Raw genomic sequence first — 19,470 nt, forward strand, 5'->3', positions numbered from 1 at the left:
CCAAGGTCTGAAAGGGAGCTAGGCAGCCCTCCTTCCCTCCCAAAATGCAGACAGACAGACAAACCAGCCCTTGGCCACTGCCCTGCCCCACCTTCTTGGTCATCACGCTGGCTGGGGCCCCTGGCCCCTCCTCTGGGACCTCATCGTAGTCAGAGTCATCTGGGAAAAACAGGGGTTGGGGGAGACTCAGAAGCAAGGAGCCTGTCCTCCTTTCCCAAGGTACCTAGCCTGGTTTCATAAAGGCCACCCCTGGCTCACTAGAGACCCCCACCCCCATTCTTGGCTCAGCCTTTCAAAAAAAGGCACAAGGACAGGAAGTGCTATTTATACCCTTAGGGGCTTGTGGTGTGTACAGAGGGGCAGCCAGAGGAGAGGCCTGCTATCTGAGGGAGGTCTGACCTTCAAGGGGTGGAGACTGCCCAAAAAAGGCTAACAAGTAAAATAATCTGAGAATCAAGAAACATGAATAACCCTAGGAAAAGCAAACTACCCATGACCATGGAAAATATTCCAGAGTTTGAACCACTGGTAACTCAGAACGTCTGCCAAAAGTTCTCACACATCAGTGAGCAGGTCACACATAGGCGTTTGTCTCCACTTTGAGGAAGAAAAATACTCAGAGAGGCTAAGCAACTTTGCCCAGCATCACACGGTGGGCCAGTGGCCCAACCAGAGCCAAGTTCAGATACTGAACAATGATCCAACTCCTGGGCCCTGCACAAATAGGAGTCTGATCTCTGCACACTCTGAAGGGGCTGAAACCCGTGAGGACCCAGCCAAAGCCCTGTCCCCTTCCTGGCTGTGGGACTCACCAAACTCTGGGACGAGGCGCAGAGGTTTTGGGGGGATCTCAGGGGGACTGGGAAGTGGAGATGGGGGCTGAGGAGGCCTCTGGGAGAGAGTGGATGGGGACTCCTCAGCCTCTGCTCGGGGACAGGATAACAGTGATGGTGGCAGGAACTCCTCCTCTTTAGAAGGCAGGCTAGGAACAAAACAGAAGATGGGCAAAAAGGTGTCAGTTCAGGGTGGCTGGGTCACTGGGCCTGTAACTAGCACCAGGACTCAAATCTGCTGAGCTTCCCAGCTTATCAGAGCTGCAGCTAAACTCCTGCAAGCAGAAGTCTCTCACCTAACACTCCTCCCACTCCCTGGCCTTTGACTTAAAATAGATAACCCCTTGTTGCTGTGACAAGGTCACCGGTGACCAGCTCTAGTCACAGGTACCCACTGGAGAAGGGAGAGCCCAGCCTGGAGAGTCAGGGAACTTTTCCTGAAGTAGACGGTGCTTAAACTGAGATTTTACAGAAAAGAAGTTATTGGCAAAAGGAACTGGAGTCAGGGAACAAACAGAGCCTCAAAAACCAACTCTGGAGCCCCAAATGAAGGGTCTCTGGCTCGAGTCCATCTTCTCTCATGCCTGAGGCTTGATATTGGCCACCTCCTGAGTGCCCCTCAGAACCATCAAACTCACATCATCCCTGATACACACTCCTCCATGATACAGCTCCTAACTAGAACGCCTTCCCTGACTCCCTAAGGCTATGCTTGGGTTCCCCAGACTCCCAGCATGGTGCCCGTTCCCATCTGTGATAGCACTGATCTCCTAAAGGGCACTGACATCAAGATCTCAGTCTCTTATTTCCTGTGTGTACTGGAGCAAACCCTTAGCCTTTCTGAGCTTTGTTTTCTCTTTTGTAAAGTAAGGATTATATTTCCAATCCTAACTCTTGGCACCAGCAGCCAGGAAATGAAAAGACATATTGTGTTGGGAAAGTCTGCTGTCAGAGACTTCTCCAAAGTAATGAAGAGCAGTGATGTCAGTCTGGAGACTACGGTGCTCCTGATACAGGCTATGATTTTTGCAATCACTTGCTATGTATCAGAGAGCTAGACAATGACTAGGGATGATGGAAAGAGAATTGATACCTTTGAGCTCTGGTGTTGGAGAAGAGTGTTGAATATACCAAGGACTGCTAAGAGAATGAATGGGTCATTCTAGAGAGGGTTATACCAGGTTGTTCCTTGGAGACAACGATTCTGAAGCTTCGTCTAACATACTTTGGACATGTTGCAAGGAGGGACCAGTCTTTGGAGAGGGACATTATGCTTGGGAGGGTAGAGGAAGAAGACCTTTGATGAGATGGACTGATTCAGTGACTGGAGTAATGGGGTTAGGTGCGTCAGAGATTGACACAGGATAGAGCAGGGTTTAGGGCTGTTGTACATAGGGTCGCTATGACTTGCAGGCAACTTGACGGAAATAATAACAACAACCCAGAAGCTGGAGGATTAACCAAAGCAGGGACCACCAGTGAAGCATCACAGACGGTGGTAACTTTTGTCACTGGTTATTTGAGCTGGGGCTGTTTTTGCTTAATGACCCTGGCAGTGACTGGCAGTATGAGACTACTGTGACAGCAAGCAAGGACTGGGTGGGAGCAGTGAGGTCTGCTGGCCATGATTTTGGGGTTGGGAGTTGTGCAGTCCTCTACCAGAAATCTCCCTGTTCTGTCTGAGGACAACCACTCATTCTTTAACTCCAAACTTAAGTCCATCTTCCCTGACTCTCTCATTCTGTGCTCCCAAAAACCTGTGGCCTGGCTTCACTCCATTCAGAGCTCTATCTAGAGGATTAAAAACAAAACCTACTGCTATCAAGTTGATTTCAAGTCATGGCGACCCCATGTGCATGGAGCTGAACTGTTCTGTAAAGTTTTCAAGCTGTGACCTTTCAGTAGATCACTGGGCCTTTCTTCCAAGGCATCTTTGGACAAGGTGCCTTAAGGTTAGTGCCTGAGAACTTAATCATTTGCCTCACCCAAGAGTCTTACAAAGGATCCCAGCTCGCTTTAAAAAAAAAATTATTTTTTGTGTGTACCGTCAAATTGGATCTGACTGGTACAGGAGGAAATTGCCCCTCCTTTTCCAGCAGAACATCTGGTGGATTTGAACCACGTACCTCTGGGATTGATTCAGCTCACTTTTTTTAGGAAACTCTTTTGGGCCAGAATTTGAATTCTGATCTGACTCCACTGTGTATGTGATTTTTAGGACTTGTCCCTAATTTCATCTCACTGACATCAGATTGACTATGTGGATAATAACAAATTATTGATAACACTGCACTGCAAAGAATGGGAATTCTAGAACACTTAATTCATGCAGAACCCATAGACCAAGAGGCAGATGTTTGAACAGAACAAGAGACTACCTTGCAGTTTAAAATGAGGACGTGTTTTAGGACCACACACAGGTTTAGCAGATGCTACTTCTACATTTTTATTAGGTATGTTGTTCTTTCACCCACATCTATAGCTGGTCCAGTAGCAGGCTCTTTAATCACAACCAACACCCTAAGGGAATGAACTGCCAGTTCTGGAGCCTTGGGACCCTAATCCTGAGGGACATCAAGGTCATTTGGAAGAACATAGTTCACAAAGTTCTACATCTTATTTTGATGAGGCATGCCCAGGCTTTTAAAAGCGTGTGTGCAGCCATATAAAATACAGCTATTGGTTTCTGCTTGTTCAGAATGAATAGGAGGGAAGAAAATGTATTGAAATAATTAGTTCAAAGGTCTAAAAATACTACTTAAACATCAATTTCCATGACCCTAAGACCAGAAGAAGTACAGTGGCTGGCTACCACTGCTGACCACTCTAAAAGGAACAACATAAAAGATTCTAAACAGAGTTGGGTGAAATGTGGAAAACCCCCAAAAGCATGAAAAAGGCCAGGCTCATTGTCCAACACAAACTTGTGGAACTCTGAAGACTATGAGTAAGAACTAAACTCAGCTCCCTGGCATATCTTCCAGACAAACCTTCCAGACAAACAATTTAGGCCTAAAATGTGACCAATCACACCAGGGAGGCACTCACTCTTTACCATGATCAACCACATAAGGTCAAAAGAAGAGCATTTGCCTAAGAGACAGGCAGGAAGGTGTAGGAGAACAGAAGTAATGGAAAAGAGGACTACAGAAAGAAGTGGGAAAAGTGTAATTATATTGCAGGTATCGTAGTATTATGAAACAAAATGTGTATGAATGATTGAATTTTCCCTGTAAACTTTTACTTAATAACTTTTTAAATGGAAAGAAAAGAAAATCAAGAAATATGTGTGTCAGATATTTTATTATCCTTTCACTATACAAATTCAATCAGTATGCTGAGTAAATAATTCAAGAAGCTAGACTACGCTACATGTAGAACATAGGATCAGGACTGGAGAAGACTCATTAACAACCTACAAAATGCAGATGATACCATCTTGTTTGCTTAAGTGAAGAGAACTTGAAGTACTTATTGATGATTATCAAAGACTTGTATTGATGAATATAAAATTCAATATGGATTTATTTTATCTCAACATAAAGAAAACAAACAAATCTCACAACTGAACCAAAAGGCAACATCATGATAAAAAAATGAAAGAAGTTGTTAAGATCTACAACCAGGAAAGAATAAAATCAGTTTATGGGACCTTCAAAGAATCAAATCCCTATGCACATCAAAAAACTTCTCCAACAGGGTAAGAAGGAAACACACAGACTGGGAAAAAAATATTTGGCAATGACATATCTGATAAGGCACTTATATGTGAAATCAATATACTCCAGCACCTCAACAAGAAAAAGGTAAACAACCCAATCACAAAATGGGCTCAGGATATGAATAAACACTTCACCAAAGACGACATTCAGATGGCAAACAGGCACATGAAGAAATGTTCAAAATCCCTAGCCGCCATAAAGATGGAAATAAAATCAACTATGAGATAACATCTCACCTCAGAAACAGTAACAAAGTTCAAAAGAGCACCAAACAACAAATGCTGGTGAGGTTATGGAGAGATTGGAACCCTTATTCACTTCTGGTGGGAATATAAAATGGTACAGCCTCTATGGAAGGCAGTCTGGCACTTTCTCAAAAAGTTGGAAATAGAATTACCATTTGACTCAGAAATTTCACTACTGGGAATATACCCTAAAGAAACCAGAGCCATTAGATATTCACTGAAATTAATAATAATAATTAAAAAAGTAAAAAAATAAATAAAAAAGAAGAAACCAGAGGCATGACTCAAACACATGTACATACGCACACCCATGTTTATTGCTGCGTTACTTATAATAGCAAAGAGATGGAAATAATCCAAGTGCCCAAAACAAATGAATGGCTAGAAAAACTCTGGTACCTTCACACAATGGAGTATTACACAGCATTAAAAACCAAGGAACTCATAAAACATTACACAACATGAAGAAGGTTGGAGGACATTATGTTGAGTGAAACTTCTCAGCCACAAAAGGACAAATACTGCATACCATTGCTGTTATAAAATAGGATGGAGGAGTGCTTTGGGGAAGAATGGTTAAAGAGTGGATAGATAATAAACACTGCAGTAGAACAGAAGAGGGGAAGAACTGTCTGAAAGGAATATATGATTAGGCATTATACGTATAACAACAAAGGATGTGTACTATGGGGTGGGTTGGCAGAAGAGAGGGGAAGAAAATGTACAGCAATGAGTTGCAGACCGAGCAATCCAAGAGGAAGAGGCCTTTGGAGGCCAGGTCTGCGGTTAGCTGACAGCAGAGGTGCAGGCTTCCTAGGCAGGGGCAATCAGACTGTGATCTAAATGATGGAGACAGTCTGTGTCCCTCCATTGCCAAGCAGGGCTGAGAGGGCCTACTTGCCACAGCTCCCTAAGGCTGGGAAAGTGGTGGCAAGATCCCAAAAGACAGCAAGAGCAAAAACTTCCCATCTGCTCTTCCCCACCTCAGGGCCCAGGCAGCATCAACCACCCACCTGTCACACTCCAATCCTACATCATGCTGCCATTATGGTCCTCATCATCCTGGGAGGTGTCTGTCCATCCTAAAACCTCCCCTAACATGTGCGCTCCCTAAGGTAAGCTCCACAGCCATCTTAACTCAATTTTATCCTCAGAACTCTTTGGGATTTATAAATAAATGAATATCTGGATTAATCATTATTAATTAATGCCAGCCATAAAGAGATGAAGACTTGTATGAGTGAATTCTCATTAATTAATAACAATCACATAACTTATTCCCCAACTATGAAACTTATTAGTTAATATGAATTAATTAATCTAGATATTAATTTATTTATAAATCTCTGCTAAGATCCTTGGGTGGTACAAATGTTTTATAGAAACCATTAGTCAAAAGCTTGGCAGTTCAACCCCATCCAGCTGCAAGGGAACTCTGGTGAGAAGTGATAAGGAATTATGCTGCCATCCCAAAGACAAGAGGTTCAAATCCACTAACTGGTCCACAGGAGGATGGCTAATCTCCTCTCATGTGATTTAATATCTCTAAAAACTTGTTGGAGGGTCAGCTATGGGTTGGTTCCAACTTAATGGTATATAATAATAACTCTATAACATATAGGGTTATCATAAGTCAAAATGAACTTGGTTTTGTTTTATAGTTATCTATATAGATCAATTAGAAGATGACTGGAGGAAAACACACACAATACATATACAAACATATACATATTCTCAATTATCGAAGTTTTTTGCACGGATACATTCATTTACTTATCACAAAGAATCTGTGAGGTAAAGTATATGATTATTCGCTGGTAGCCGAGTGGTAAGCTACGAGGGTAATACCTAGAGGGTCAGCTATGGGTCAGTTCTGACTTGACATCACACAGCAACAATAACAATTTTATAGACAAGGAAACTTAGGTACTAAGTCACTAAGTGATGTGCCATGGTCCCAAAGCTAGGATTTGAGGATAGGCAGTCCAGCACTACAGTTCCAAGCTCCACCACAAGCAGTGAGGACATGCCCAGGACCTGAGGGCTTATCTGATGTCAGCACGTTCACACTAGCCATATGGACTTGGGAGGGGGCCACACTGAAGCTGACATTCTGCCTAAGGGGGGATACAATTATAGCTCTGACAGCCGCTGTGACCATGGCAAGAAAGGCAAACTGAAAGGAAGTGGGTCCTCTCCCACCATAGCCATCCCAGGGAAGAGAATGAATCCCAAGAAGGTGAAAGTAAAGAGATATTTCATAAGGCCCACTCAGAAGACGCTCTTCCAAGAAGTCTCCTGGTTGACCTCATTCTGCCTATTGCAGGGGATCGAATCTTGTTGAGTCAGGGCCAGTGCAGGAAAGAAGAAGTGGTAATGGGAAAAGCACAGCATGTTAAAAAAAACAACAAACCTTTAGGGAGAGGAATAGCAGTAACTCACTATTAAGATCAGGGGTCTTGGAGTGCCTACATCCTTTCAGAGTCCCTATACCATTTCAGAGTCCCTCCACCTGATGAGAGTCCCAACATGCTACCAGATTCCCTATACCCTACCAGAGGCCCTATATCCTACCAGATTCCCTACAGTTGACCAGTCCTTCCACCTTACCAGAATCCCTACATCCAACCAGTCCTCCCACCATAACAGATTCCCTACACCCTAACAGATTCCCTACATTCAAGCAGAGTCCCTACCCCAGACCAAAGTCTTTACACCTGAAAAGAGGCCCCACACCCTCCTAGAATCCCTACACCCAGCCCATCCCAACATCCTACCAGAGGCCTCAGAACCTCAAGGCCAAACTCCCTCCCCCTCGTCCCCTTAAGTGACATTCAAATTCACCTGCTCTGCCTATGCCCACATTCTGAGACAAGAAACTCCTGGGCAGGGCTGACTTACCACAGCCTAGACCCTCAGCCTTACAAGCCTTGTTGGATCAGGAGGAACGCACACACAGACCTTACACTTGGCAGCTGGTGAACATGTGAGGGTCCTAAGTAGGATGGCTGAGCAGGAAAAAAAAAATCACTGCCATCAGATCAATTACAATTCAGACAGATCCTATGGGGTGGAGAAGAACTGCCCCAGACTGCTGCCAAAGCCGTAATCTTTGCCGAATCAGACTGCCTACCTTTATCTGGAGGAGTGCTGATGGGTTTGAACTACCAATCTTTATGTGCACAGCTGAGCACTCTAACCATCATGCCAGTGGGGCTCCTTGTTTAAGAGTAGTGTGACCAAATAATCACATAAAATTAGGATTTTTTTAAAAGAGGCACAAATAACAAGAAGTGGTTGTGGTTCAGTGGTAGAATTCTCTCAATACATGAGACCCAGGTTTGAATCCCAGTCCATGTACCTCACGTGGAGCCACTACCCATCTGTCAATGGAGGTTTGCATCTTACAATACTGAACATCTTACTAACTAGGAAAAAAGGCATGACGAGCAACTTCTGAAAAACAAGCCCATAAAGCTCCTATGGAATATAATCATCCAAACTCATTGCGCATGCACAAATCAAGAGTCAGGGGCCAACATAGTGGCAGCACACAACAACGGGCCTCAACTGGGCCTATCTTGAGGAAAATGAGATGTTTGGTCATCCCAGTTAAAGAGACAGGGCTTTGGAGCGAGCCAGACCTGGACTGGAATCCCAGCTGGACTACTCACTCTTATTCATGACATCAACCAGCACCTGTCTCAGTTTTCTTTCTCATCTGGTTCTAGTCTTAATAATTCTGAAAGGGACAAGCACAAATTCCTCACCTTGGCTTTGGCTCAAGGAAACTCAGATTCCACAAGCTGAGCCAGGAAGCTGCTCCTTTAGCTCTTTGGATGCCCCTTTATGTTTTCTGACCTGTACTAATCTCTTTATAAACCAGGGTTCACTTGAAGGTAGATGGATGGATCACAGAATAGGGCAACCTGATTATCTGGGGCCAGCCTTGAATTCACCACCCACTGACATTCCAGTCATACCTGATGGAGCTACATTGTTTGAATGCAGCATACATCTAGGCCTTTGCACATGCTGTTCTTTCTACCTGGAGCACCTGGCCTTGTCCACCTAACTCCTCTCCCTCCTTTGAAAGGTTCAAATCAGAACTTTTCACCACTGCCAGACTTCCCTCGTGCCCAAGCTGGGTTGGGACATCCTTGGGGCTTCCCCAGCTTACATGCTTCCCGTTATTCAGTATGGTTGTGCCTGCCAGTATTACTTCACTGAGCTGACCTCAAAGGACCAAAGGACCAAGTCTACAACCCTCCTGAGGTCAAGACTTTTCTCTCAAGATGCCGCAAAAGCTTCAGAGAGATAAAGGTCAACTTCAGCCCCCAGACTTGTGGCAGTAGGACAAGGAGATGGGACCAGGTGCCGTGATTTAACAAGATCTCTTTCCTATCCTAACCTCCCTTTTCCACAGGGGCAAACTTTCTCAGTTGTCTACTTCCTCATTTGTGCCATGGCTGCTTGGGGCCTGGGCCTCAGTACTTGCCTCTTGCTTCCTTCATGGCTGTCTCCACTCTTCCTCCTCTGTCACGAGACCCTAAGGTCAGCACCTCCATCACTCCACTGGTTCCGCTCTGTTCACCCCTGCTCCTCCAACACCACAGAAAGGCCTCATTGGGGCCTCACTTTCTAAAACACATCTGCAGTTCTCCTCTCAGCTTGTGCACATGCTGTGAGCCCTGTGGGCCAACTCCTCTGAGTCCCAGTCCCATCCAGCACAGGTGAGTGAATGATCACACACCCATCCACACCCTGATCATTGAAATTAACAACGCTCCTGCTACTTTTCACAAAACACTCAATTAACTTGCCGCCCACCCTCACAGCCAAGACTTCATCCCGCTCTTATATTAGGGCATAGGGCACAGCCAGGGGGGAGGGAGTGCCAGGTGTTCAAGAACTTGATTCTATGAAACTACAGTTAATCCTTGCTAAGCACGCCCTATGTGCCAGGCACTTAGCTGGGGCTTTCCTTCATTTCAGTCCCAGAGACATAGGACCACTGATTCCACTGTGCTCAGGCACAGGACACCCTCCTCTACACAACCCCCCTAGAGGAAGTCCACCTAACTGCTCCCCCGAAACTCACATAATCTGTTTGGGATGCTGTGGCACACCCACCACCAGGCTTGTATTGAGCTTTCTCACATGCTGAGCCTGACATGAGGCTAGAAAAAGCAGGGGCTGGGCCTGATGCCATTGGCAGAGCTAAGTTTTGAGGTCTGGGCCTGGGCCTGTCCTAGCTCATGAGATTGGCAGGAAGAAGCTCAGACCTCAAGAATCCCACGTCTAGCACCCATGTCAAACGCCCATCCCAGGGCTGGCCTGGTAGAAAGAAACAGTGAAGGTATCTACTGGATATAGTAGCCAAGGGTACAAGTCATGGGCAGGGGAGTGCCAGGTGTGCAAGAACTATTTATCTTCTTGGCGCCCACCCTCAAAGACCCAAACGCGGGGTTGTTGCTAAGTTCGTGAGCTCTCAAACTCCCCATCCTCATCTAAGCCCCTAATTCCATGGTTGACACCCTCCACCTCCATGGGTGGCACCCTCCACACTGGCAGCCTAGGGGAGGAGAGGTAGGGACTAACTCCATGCCAAGGCTCCACACAAAGTGCCAGTCCTGTGCATGTGCCAGTGTCCTGTGACCCTGGACTTGCAGAGGGGGAAGGAGGAAGAAAGAAGATCTGTCTAGACCACAATGCTCCTCAATTTGATTCTGAGGTAAGCCTCCCTGAGGGTCTCTGCAGAGGAGTGAGGACAGATGTCAGAAATGCATTCAGTGCCAGGTTCCCGAAGAACAGAAACCCCACAAGAGTATCCTGTGGGACAGGTTGGGAAACGCCCAGAAGACAGGCTTTGTGAGTTCCAAGTGGGTCTGTGAGAGGGGGCTTATGAGGAGATGAGACCTGGAAAACAAGGAGAGGGAGCAAAGAAAGAAAGAAGAGACCAGAGGCAGATGAATGTGAAGTAAAAGAGAGAGAACACTCTAGAAAAGCTAGTCGGAAGGGGACAGACAGGCAAGGACTCCTGCCCTCCCAGGCCCCTCAGCTAGAGTCTCTCTCCCACTCGCCCCAGAGCCCAGGCTGCCCCTTGCTCACCCTCAGATGCCTGCTGAGTCCTGGGCTCAAGGCCTCCCACGGCTCCAGCCAGGTGGGCTCAGTGAGTGAGTGTGTGCATGTGTATTTGTGTGTGCACTATGTGTTGTGGCCAGGGCTGAACCCGGAGACAGTTTGGCTCCTGTTCCCTGGGCGTGTCTGAGCCCAGTGTCTGCTGGGAAGTGTTTAGGAGCAGGTATGGCTCTGCACATCTGTGACCTAAGTGTCTGAGTGTGTGGGAGGCATCCCTCCCAGGGTGTGTGTAGGCTGCTGTGTACACGGTGGATCTGTTTGGGAGTGAATGTGTCTGTCTGGTCAAAGTCCAGCTATGGTCCCCCGGGCTTCCTGCTCTCTGCCTCTCCCCGCCCCCCTGCAGCCCAGGGGCTAACACATACTTCCTGAAAACACACACAGAAAGTCACCCAGAATCCCCTGGGGCAGAGACAGACTTCCTCCCCAACCCTCCCCCTATGGAAACCTGGAATAGGACCAAACACCAACTTTAATGCAGGCTTCTTGGGCAAGAATGGATGACCAGGAAGTTGTGCCTTGGCTAGCCCTGATGGTGCCGTGTCCCCTCTGCACACCTACAAGGAGATCCAGAAACATTACAAAAGAAAATTGCTGAAACGAGTTAAGATCTACCCTGGCAACAAGTGACAAGTTCTCTGGAAGATCAAGGATTGGCTGGGCTGCAAGGTGGGCAGGAACACAAGAGAGGAGTGCCTGACTATAATCTCTGACTACTCTCAGTGTGACTCAAGCAGGCAGCTTCCTCCATGGTAAATACCTCTTCTTCACTACCCATTTCCAGGTATCTAAATTATAGATGAGGGAAAAGGTCCAGAGCAGGTTGCAATGGGCTCTGTGGAGTGGTCTTAGAAAATCTGATCAGAAATTAGCCCTCTGCCACCCTCAAAAGTGGACTCAGAAGGTTCATGTCTATAGCCCTGTAGCGGTGTAAACCTTATTAGGAGGCAGAGGCTAAATATCTGCTCCCCCCACTGTTGGGCTAGGGTGTAAACCTTATTAGGAGGCAGAGGCTAAATATCTGCTCCCCCCACTGTTGGGCTAGGGTGTAAACCTTATTAGGAGGCAGAGGCTAAATATCTGCTCCCCCCACTGTTGGGCTAGGGGACTTAGAGCAGGTTTTCAGCATCTCTGGATGCCTTACAAGCCCTAAAGGCTTAAATAATGGTGGGAGGTGCAGATTCTTTGGGAGTGAAGTGGGGTTCTCTCAGCCAGGTAGAACAGTGAGCCTGGTTCTGGCAGTCCTGGACCCATCTGGGACAGGGGGAGGGAGCCTATATTGGTCCTTTCTCTCTTTCTGCTCACACCTTGGTCTATGGCCCCCATTCCCAGTCCAGCCTCCTTCTTCCCACTTGCCTCCTCTACAGACTCCTCCCTTCCCAAGAGGTCTTGGGTGACACAGGCTGGGTATCAAAATGGAGGAAGGGATTTGGGATAATGAACTGTATGCTCTTTGAACCCTCTTGGACAGTGTGTGCTGAGGATAGCTGTGGTTTTAGATCACTGTGGGCTGTACACAGTTGTGTACATGCACACAACACATAAGCACCCCAACTCAGCCTCTGGCAACACATAGATTCATGCAGAGATTCATGCATTTAACTTACACAACAAATGCTTCCTAAGCACCTGAGTGACACTGAAATTCTTCTGGGGTTGCCCACGTAACAGCACATGCACACATGTTTAAAAACTGGCTCACACCTACTAGCACACAGAGAGCACACACGCTAATTCAGACAGCACATACACACTCAGAAATGCATACATGCTCTGGAGCCTCTACCCTATCAATACATATGAACATTTACAACTGTGAACACAGACCCTGATGAACTCACACTCCACTGACATGCCACAAATCTACCTTAGATGATACCCTTCTGCAAGAAGGTGTAAATATAGATGTGTTGCCATGAGAGCTCGCACATACATGCAGGTACACTCATATACACACCTCCCTAAGAACACATGTATGTACACATGACAAGACAATGCCAACACTCCACTGTTTTAGGCCTGTGTGGGCCTAAAACCAGGCAGAAATGCCCACTGAGGCCAGAGACTCAGGTATAAATAAAAGAGAAAAAGGACATGGTAGAGTTCCTTCCTCCTCAGGCCATGACCAAACGTCAAGGTCAACTGTCACAACTTAATTCCACAGTAGCAACGAGGGTCTTAAAAGCCTGTAAGCAGCCATCTAAGGTGAAACTATTATTGGTTTCTTCATGTCCAGAACAAAGAAGAGAGAAGAAAAGACAAGACATATAGAAACAATTAACCTGAAGGACTAATGGGCCACTGGAACCTCTACAACAGCAACACACGGTGAACAGTAACACTGAGAGGTACTTACTCCTTAGAATAACCAACTATAAAACGTCAAAAGAGCAGCACTTGCCCAAGGATAAATCTTAGAAGGCAGGAAGGGATAGGATAGAAGGAGTAATGGACATGAGAATTAGAGAGCATAAAAGTGGGAAGAATATGATTATATTGTGTGTATTGCCAACTAACTGTAAAATAAAATGTATCTGAATGATTGAATGGAATAAAAATTTATTTGTAAGCCTTCATTCAAATCAAAAAGAAAAAAAAAAAAAAGACCCCAGAGTTCCCACAATGGAGAAAACAAGCTCTTCCATCACCAGAGGGAATAAGCTGGGGCAGCAGGCGGGTCTCATGAGGATAAAGAGGGGCAGGCCAGGATGTAGGGTTTCCTGGCATGCACTCTGGAGCATGGGGTCCCCCACTGCTTCACCACCAGGCTGGCCTTCATCTGTTACATATACATGAGGCTCCGTCTGCCCTGAGTTTTTCTTTGTACACCCTGAGGGTCCAGGGTGCTAGGGCTACTGACATCCCTTGCAGGGATAACTTTGCATCATTTTTTTCAGCAGGAAATTATTTTTAGGTTATTTGGTTACAAGACCTACTCCTGCCCATGGGGACCTTCCCTTTCCTGGAGGCCTGAAGTTTGGACTAAGACACTGAGAGTAGGGACTAATACCCTGTGATTCAGGGTATGCAGATGTTAATATCAGAACCATAGAGGGCTGTGGGGAGCACTGCACCCACCATTCATTTATCTGACAGGCAAGCAGACCCAGAGAGGCCTCTCCTAACTGGATTCCCTGATTCCTAAGCAAAAATCCTAGAATGACCTTGGTGGCATAAATGTGTAAGCATTCAGCTACTCACAGTAAGGTTGGTGGTTCAAATCCACTCAGATGTACCTGGGAAGAAAACCCAAGCAATATGTCTCCTAAATGTCACAGAAGACCCTGCATTCAGTTCTACTGTGAAGCACATGGGATTGCCATGAGCCAAAAATGACTTGGTGGCCACTAGTTTGATCCTTTCAGTTTTAAGCAGAAATTGAGGTTTCTCATTCCCACTAGGGATTCTGCCTCCACAGGCAGAGAGAGCTTTCTAAGGACAGGACTCTGTCTCTTCCCACTGCTCACCCACTCTGAACTCTCAGAGACACAAAGACACACACACACACACACACACACACACACACACACACACACACGACTCCACTCTGAACTCCTACAGACACAAAGACACACACATTTTCCATAGAGGGAGTGTTGATGAAAATGTCATATATTCCTGTGTGCAGAAGAATAGCCACTAGAGGGTGCAGTGGCACCAGGAAACACAAAACTAGGAAGTTGTGAGCTGAAGATACACCACAGCCCTGAACTGTTACTGAACATTCTGACCAAAGATTCTACAGAAGATGGATTGACACAATGGGCTTATGCATAGCTGTGGCTGTGAGGAGGCAAGAGGATCTTCTAGGGTTTGTTTCTGTTGTACACCAGGGTCACTGAGTCAGAGCATTTAACAATATAAAAGGTCTGCCTTAAGCATATGCTCTTTCCAGCACAAACTATATGGGACAAAACTGACAACAGCAACTGGAAAGATTAGATAGGTACCTTATAGGGCAGTTGTTTATGTTAATACAGGAGGAACAACTCAGAAAAGAGGATGAGAATGGTTACAACTAAGAACATCGTCAATGTCACTAATTGTACATGTGGAAACAGCTGAAGAATTGGGCATGTTTTGTTGTGTATGTTTTGTTGTATTCTACAACAAAAAAATTAACACCATGTGAGCTCCATAAGCTTGCACTTGGTATTGATCCAATTAATGCTTTTCCCCTTTCTCAGAATCTCCGTTTCTCTGCTTGAAAACAGGATGCAAATCTGTGGGAAGATTTGCTGTGGGGATTGAATGAGATCATGTAATAAGCAAAGCACCAGCACACAGCCCAATAATAACAGAGACATGGGGCCTCTCTCTGCACATCTTTGTCTCTTCCAAGAAGCCTTAAGACATGAGCCTGACTTAGCCCAGGTGCTCTAACAAATTCCCACGTCATCCCTGGAATAAGTGGAATTGTGTTCTCCAAAAGGTTACGTCCAAGCCCCAAGCCCTGGTACCTGTGATTATGAACTTATATGGAAACGTTGGAAATTAAAGGTCTATGCAGTGTAATGAAGCTCCAGATCTTGAAATGAGATCATTCTGAATTTGAAAAATTCCATGAAACCTGTGAGAGTCAGAACTCAACAGGACTCCCTTGCTTTTTCTGAATCGAGTTAAGATTCCTGCCTTTGATATGATGTGCCATCAGCACTTCTCTCATTTTGGTGGGAAATGCTTGAGTTTTCCTTCTCTGATAGGTTTCTCCTTACAGAGGGTCAGATTTTTGTAGATTTTATTGTAACGGCTTCTATTTAGTGTACTCAGACTCCTGGAAACCCTGTGTGTGTCAAGCAGAACTGCACCCACAAGGTTTTGCCTTGGAAGTCAACTGCCAGGCCTTTTTTCTGACACATCTTTGGGTAGACTTGAGGCTCCAATCTTTTGATTAGCAGCCAAGTGTGTTTTGGGGGATGAGGAGGAAAACTTTAAGCCTGATGACTGCTGTCCTGGTAGGTGAAAGAACAGGGAGAGTGAAGGGGCTGTGAAGATGGAGGCAGAGACAAAGGTAATCTATCCATGAGCCAAGAACTCCAGGAGCCATGAGAGAGACAAGGTAAGACTCCAGAGCCTTCAGAAATACAGCCTTGCCGGGACCCTGTTTTGGATTCTGGCTCGCAGAACTATGAGAAAATAACTTTCTGTTGTCTTCAGCCACTAATTTTGAGATAGTCACCACAGCTCGAAACCACTTCCTCCAGCAGGGCACTCAGCAAACGCAGGGAGGGAGCACCTATGTGGAGAATGGAATGTCAACAGAACTAGGAGGAGACTCCTGAAAATAATACCAAGGAGCCAAAGAGACAAACAGCTGAGGCAAAAATGGGCAAGTAGGATGATGCCCCAGAAGGGTCCTCAGGACTCAGGCATGTGCTAAGAGGATATAAAAGAGGAACTTGGTCACAGCACAAGCACAGGCCCTGGGAAGTCCTGCTCTTCCTACTTCCACCCCCGTTCCCTGACTCCAGGATGTGTCCTGGGTCCCCAAAGCACCTCACATGGGACTCCAGATCACTAACCCAGGGAAGTTCTGCTCTCCGCCTATCCCACTTGTCTTACCTCTACCCCTGTTCCCTGACTCCAAGATGTTTCCTGGGTCTCCACAGCATCTCACACTGAACTCCAAATCTCCCCTCAAGCCCACGTCTGACCTCAGGTCCCATTTTAGCAACAGAACCATTGTCCATCCAAGACAGTGGCCTGGAGGCTGTCCTGACTCCCCTTCCTCTCCACCCAGACCCAGGAGTTTCCACGTCCTGTCCAATCCAGTGCCAAAATCTTGCTCTGCACTGCAGAATTCTCTACAGTCTTGTTAGCAGAGCCTGAGCAGGGGCCTTTCATCTGGCCCTGCAACCCAGCCCTCTCACTGGTCTCACTGTATTGACCCTAACCAGGAGCCATAGTCATCGTCAGATGACTCAGTGAGCCCTCAGATTTCATCCCATCATTCTGCTTAAAACCCTGTTAGCTCCCAGCCTGGCCTTCACTGCACATCCTGTAGCCCCTCCAAACCTAAACTGCACTCACTCACCAGTTCAGCCCCACTGTCTGCTCAGAACACCCAACACAGCTTCCCAACTAAGCCTTACGTGTGCTGTTTTCACCACCTATTCCACCCAGTACAAAAGCCACAGACTCCCCATCAACCCTCCAGGATCTTCTGCCTGTGCTACCTCACTCCAGATGGCATCTACTTACCTCACCAGTATACGTGGGGGTCCTGTGCGAGGGGGCACAGGCGGCACGCTCAGATCTGCCAAATGTCGTTTGGCGGGCAATGGAGGCAGCACAGGGTCCGGGGCAGTTGTGGACGGGGTGGAGAAGCAGGAAGGTGGATGACAGCTCCTCCGAGGTGGGATGGGGGGTGCAGGGGGCAGCCTTTCATCCTCCACACCAGTGGGAAGTGGTTCAGATGGAGTAGATGTAGGTGGTGAGCGGAAGACGTGGCGTTTCATGGGCACTGGCCGTGGGGTGGGGCGAGGTGCAGGGGCTGGGGGTGCATGGGCCCGGAGCAGGCCAGCCAGGATGCGGCGCCGATGGCCAGGGAGCTGCACGCCCATGTCCAACAGGCGGGCATCACTGAGGCCTTGGCACTCGGAAGCCCACAGCAGTCCGTGCTGCTCAAAGAGACCGCTGTACTGCTCCAGATGCAGTGCTCGCAGCCACTCGGCCACTGACAGCAAAGCATCCACCTCTGCCATGGTCCCACAGGCAGAGGCCGAGTCACGGGGCTCTGTCCAGACCTAGAACAGAGAGACAGGCATAAGGTCAGAAGCTCAGCTGCCCAATGTAGTGCCTCTGTAACTTGGCCACACCAAACAAATTCTGTCTCTCAGCTTCCTTCCCTGGACCCCACAAACCAGGCACAGCCAGCTCTCTGAACACATGAGTCCAGAAACCTGACTCAGGGCCTCCAGTCCACATTTCTTCTCTCAGAAGCCTCTCATGCTATCTAGGTCCTGGAAGCTTCTCACTGCACTAAGGGTGAGAGGCTGGGGTCCAGTTCCCTGACTTCCCCCATATCCTCTCTAAGCCCAGGCCCAGGGACTGAGGGAGCAGGTGTGACTGGCACTAGTGCTGGTCCCTCTACATGTCCAGTCTAGGGGCTGAGCCCTGCCCCACCTCCATGATGGGAAGGAAGCAGAATGAATGCTCCATGAGGGGAATGCATTCAGCATCATGCAGCCTTGGGGGTCCTGACCTGGGTGAATAACCTCTCCCATCGCCAAGAGGGACCGAGGGGTCAATGTAAATGAAAGACCACTCAACTGCCCACTCAAAATAGCCTGTGGGAGCAATGAAGACTCCGACTCTATCCCAGCAATCTCACATCTCCTAACCTGGTAGGAGCTAAGAGATAGCACAAAGATGGTGATTATCAAAAACAAAACCCTGACTCACTGCTGCTGAGTCAATTATGACTCAAAGTAACTCTACACGACACAGCTGAATTGCCTCATAGTGTTTAATCCCTATGCTACCAGCCCTCCTTAACTACAGATCCTCTCCAAACATGAAAGAGGTTTCATAAAATTCAACATTCAGCTTTTAACACACACCCATTTACTGACATAGTGATAGCAAAAATTGTGAAGAAAGATATAAATTAACCATTAGCTCTGGTGCCATATTATCTAGAGGAGCTGTGCTGCTAACCCAAAAGGGGGCGCCACTCTTTTGGTTCGAACCCCCAAGGCACTTCTCAGAAGAATGACAGGCAATCTCGTCCTGTTGATTTACAGCCTCTGAAAATCGGCTGGAAAGCCGTTGGTTCTGACTTGACGGCTTAACACAAGTTACTGACGAGTTTTTCTCCAGTCGCACTGCTACAGTCTTCTCCATAAAGTCCAGCTTCTTGAATGATTTGTTCAGCAAACAGATTGAATAGGTATGGAGAAAAGATACAGCCCTGATGCACACCATTCTCAATTTTAAACCATGTGTGTTCCCTTGCTCTGTTCAGACCACCTCTTAGTTTAGGTATAGGTTTGGACAAATATTGCATAGGGCCACTGTTGTAAAACGGGGCATCAGGGTTGAGGGACAACAGAAAAGGAGGGGAGGAATGATGTATATTGCATTAAAACAGATGAAGGAAGAACTGTTTAAAAGGGACATATGAATGGCTATTCTTGTCATTACAGAAGTCCAGAGTGAAGGCTGCATAGTGGGGAGGAGGGATTGCATAACAATGAAGGTGTTATTCTTTTCAAAGAGAAGAGCGAATTGGGGTGAGGGAGGGGTAGGTAGGGAGAAAAGTGCAACAATGAATGACTGGAAACCCTAAGTCTCTCTAAACTTTCGTTAAAATGAGTAAGAAAAAAAATTAATTAATTTTTTAAAAAAAGAAATGCCACACAAGTTCTTCCCTTTAGGTTTTCTGACTCTAGCTTTCTGTATATTTCGTTGTAATACTCTGCTTTGTCTTCCCAACTTGCACTTTAAAATCTGTTCAACTCTTTTACTTTGTAATTTCTTTTTTTTAATTATTATTAAATTTTATTAATTTTAATAAACATTTACAGAGAT

General features: G+C 46.6%; 1 protein-coding gene across 2 annotated transcripts in view; it reads right to left on the reverse strand.

Annotated features, from left to right (window-relative positions):
• Positions 1 to 19,470, reverse strand: part of ARAP1 (ArfGAP with RhoGAP domain, ankyrin repeat and PH domain 1) — a 64,212-nt gene that overhangs the window by 26,906 nt on the left and 17,836 nt on the right. The window contains exons 2-4 of one of the 2 annotated variants that reach the window (XM_006885552.1): positions 17,140 to 17,684; positions 813 to 982; positions 92 to 159 (exon numbers count right to left, since the gene is read on the reverse strand). In XM_006885552.1, coding sequence (XP_006885614.1) covers positions 92 to 159; positions 813 to 982; positions 17,140 to 17,642 — 741 coding nt within the window. In that variant the 5' untranslated portion in view covers positions 17,643 to 17,684. Of the gene's footprint in view, positions 1 to 91; positions 160 to 812; positions 983 to 17,139; positions 17,685 to 19,470 lie in introns of those variants that run through there. The other variant, XM_006885553.1, reaches the window with a different exon arrangement.

Source organism: Elephantulus edwardii, unplaced genomic scaffold, assembly GCF_000299155.1.
Source record: "Elephantulus edwardii isolate Elephantulus edwardi_28Jun2011 unplaced genomic scaffold, EleEdw1.0 scaffold00044, whole genome shotgun sequence".
In the NCBI taxonomy this organism is placed as follows: domain Eukaryota; kingdom Metazoa; phylum Chordata; class Mammalia; order Macroscelidea; family Macroscelididae; genus Elephantulus; species Elephantulus edwardii.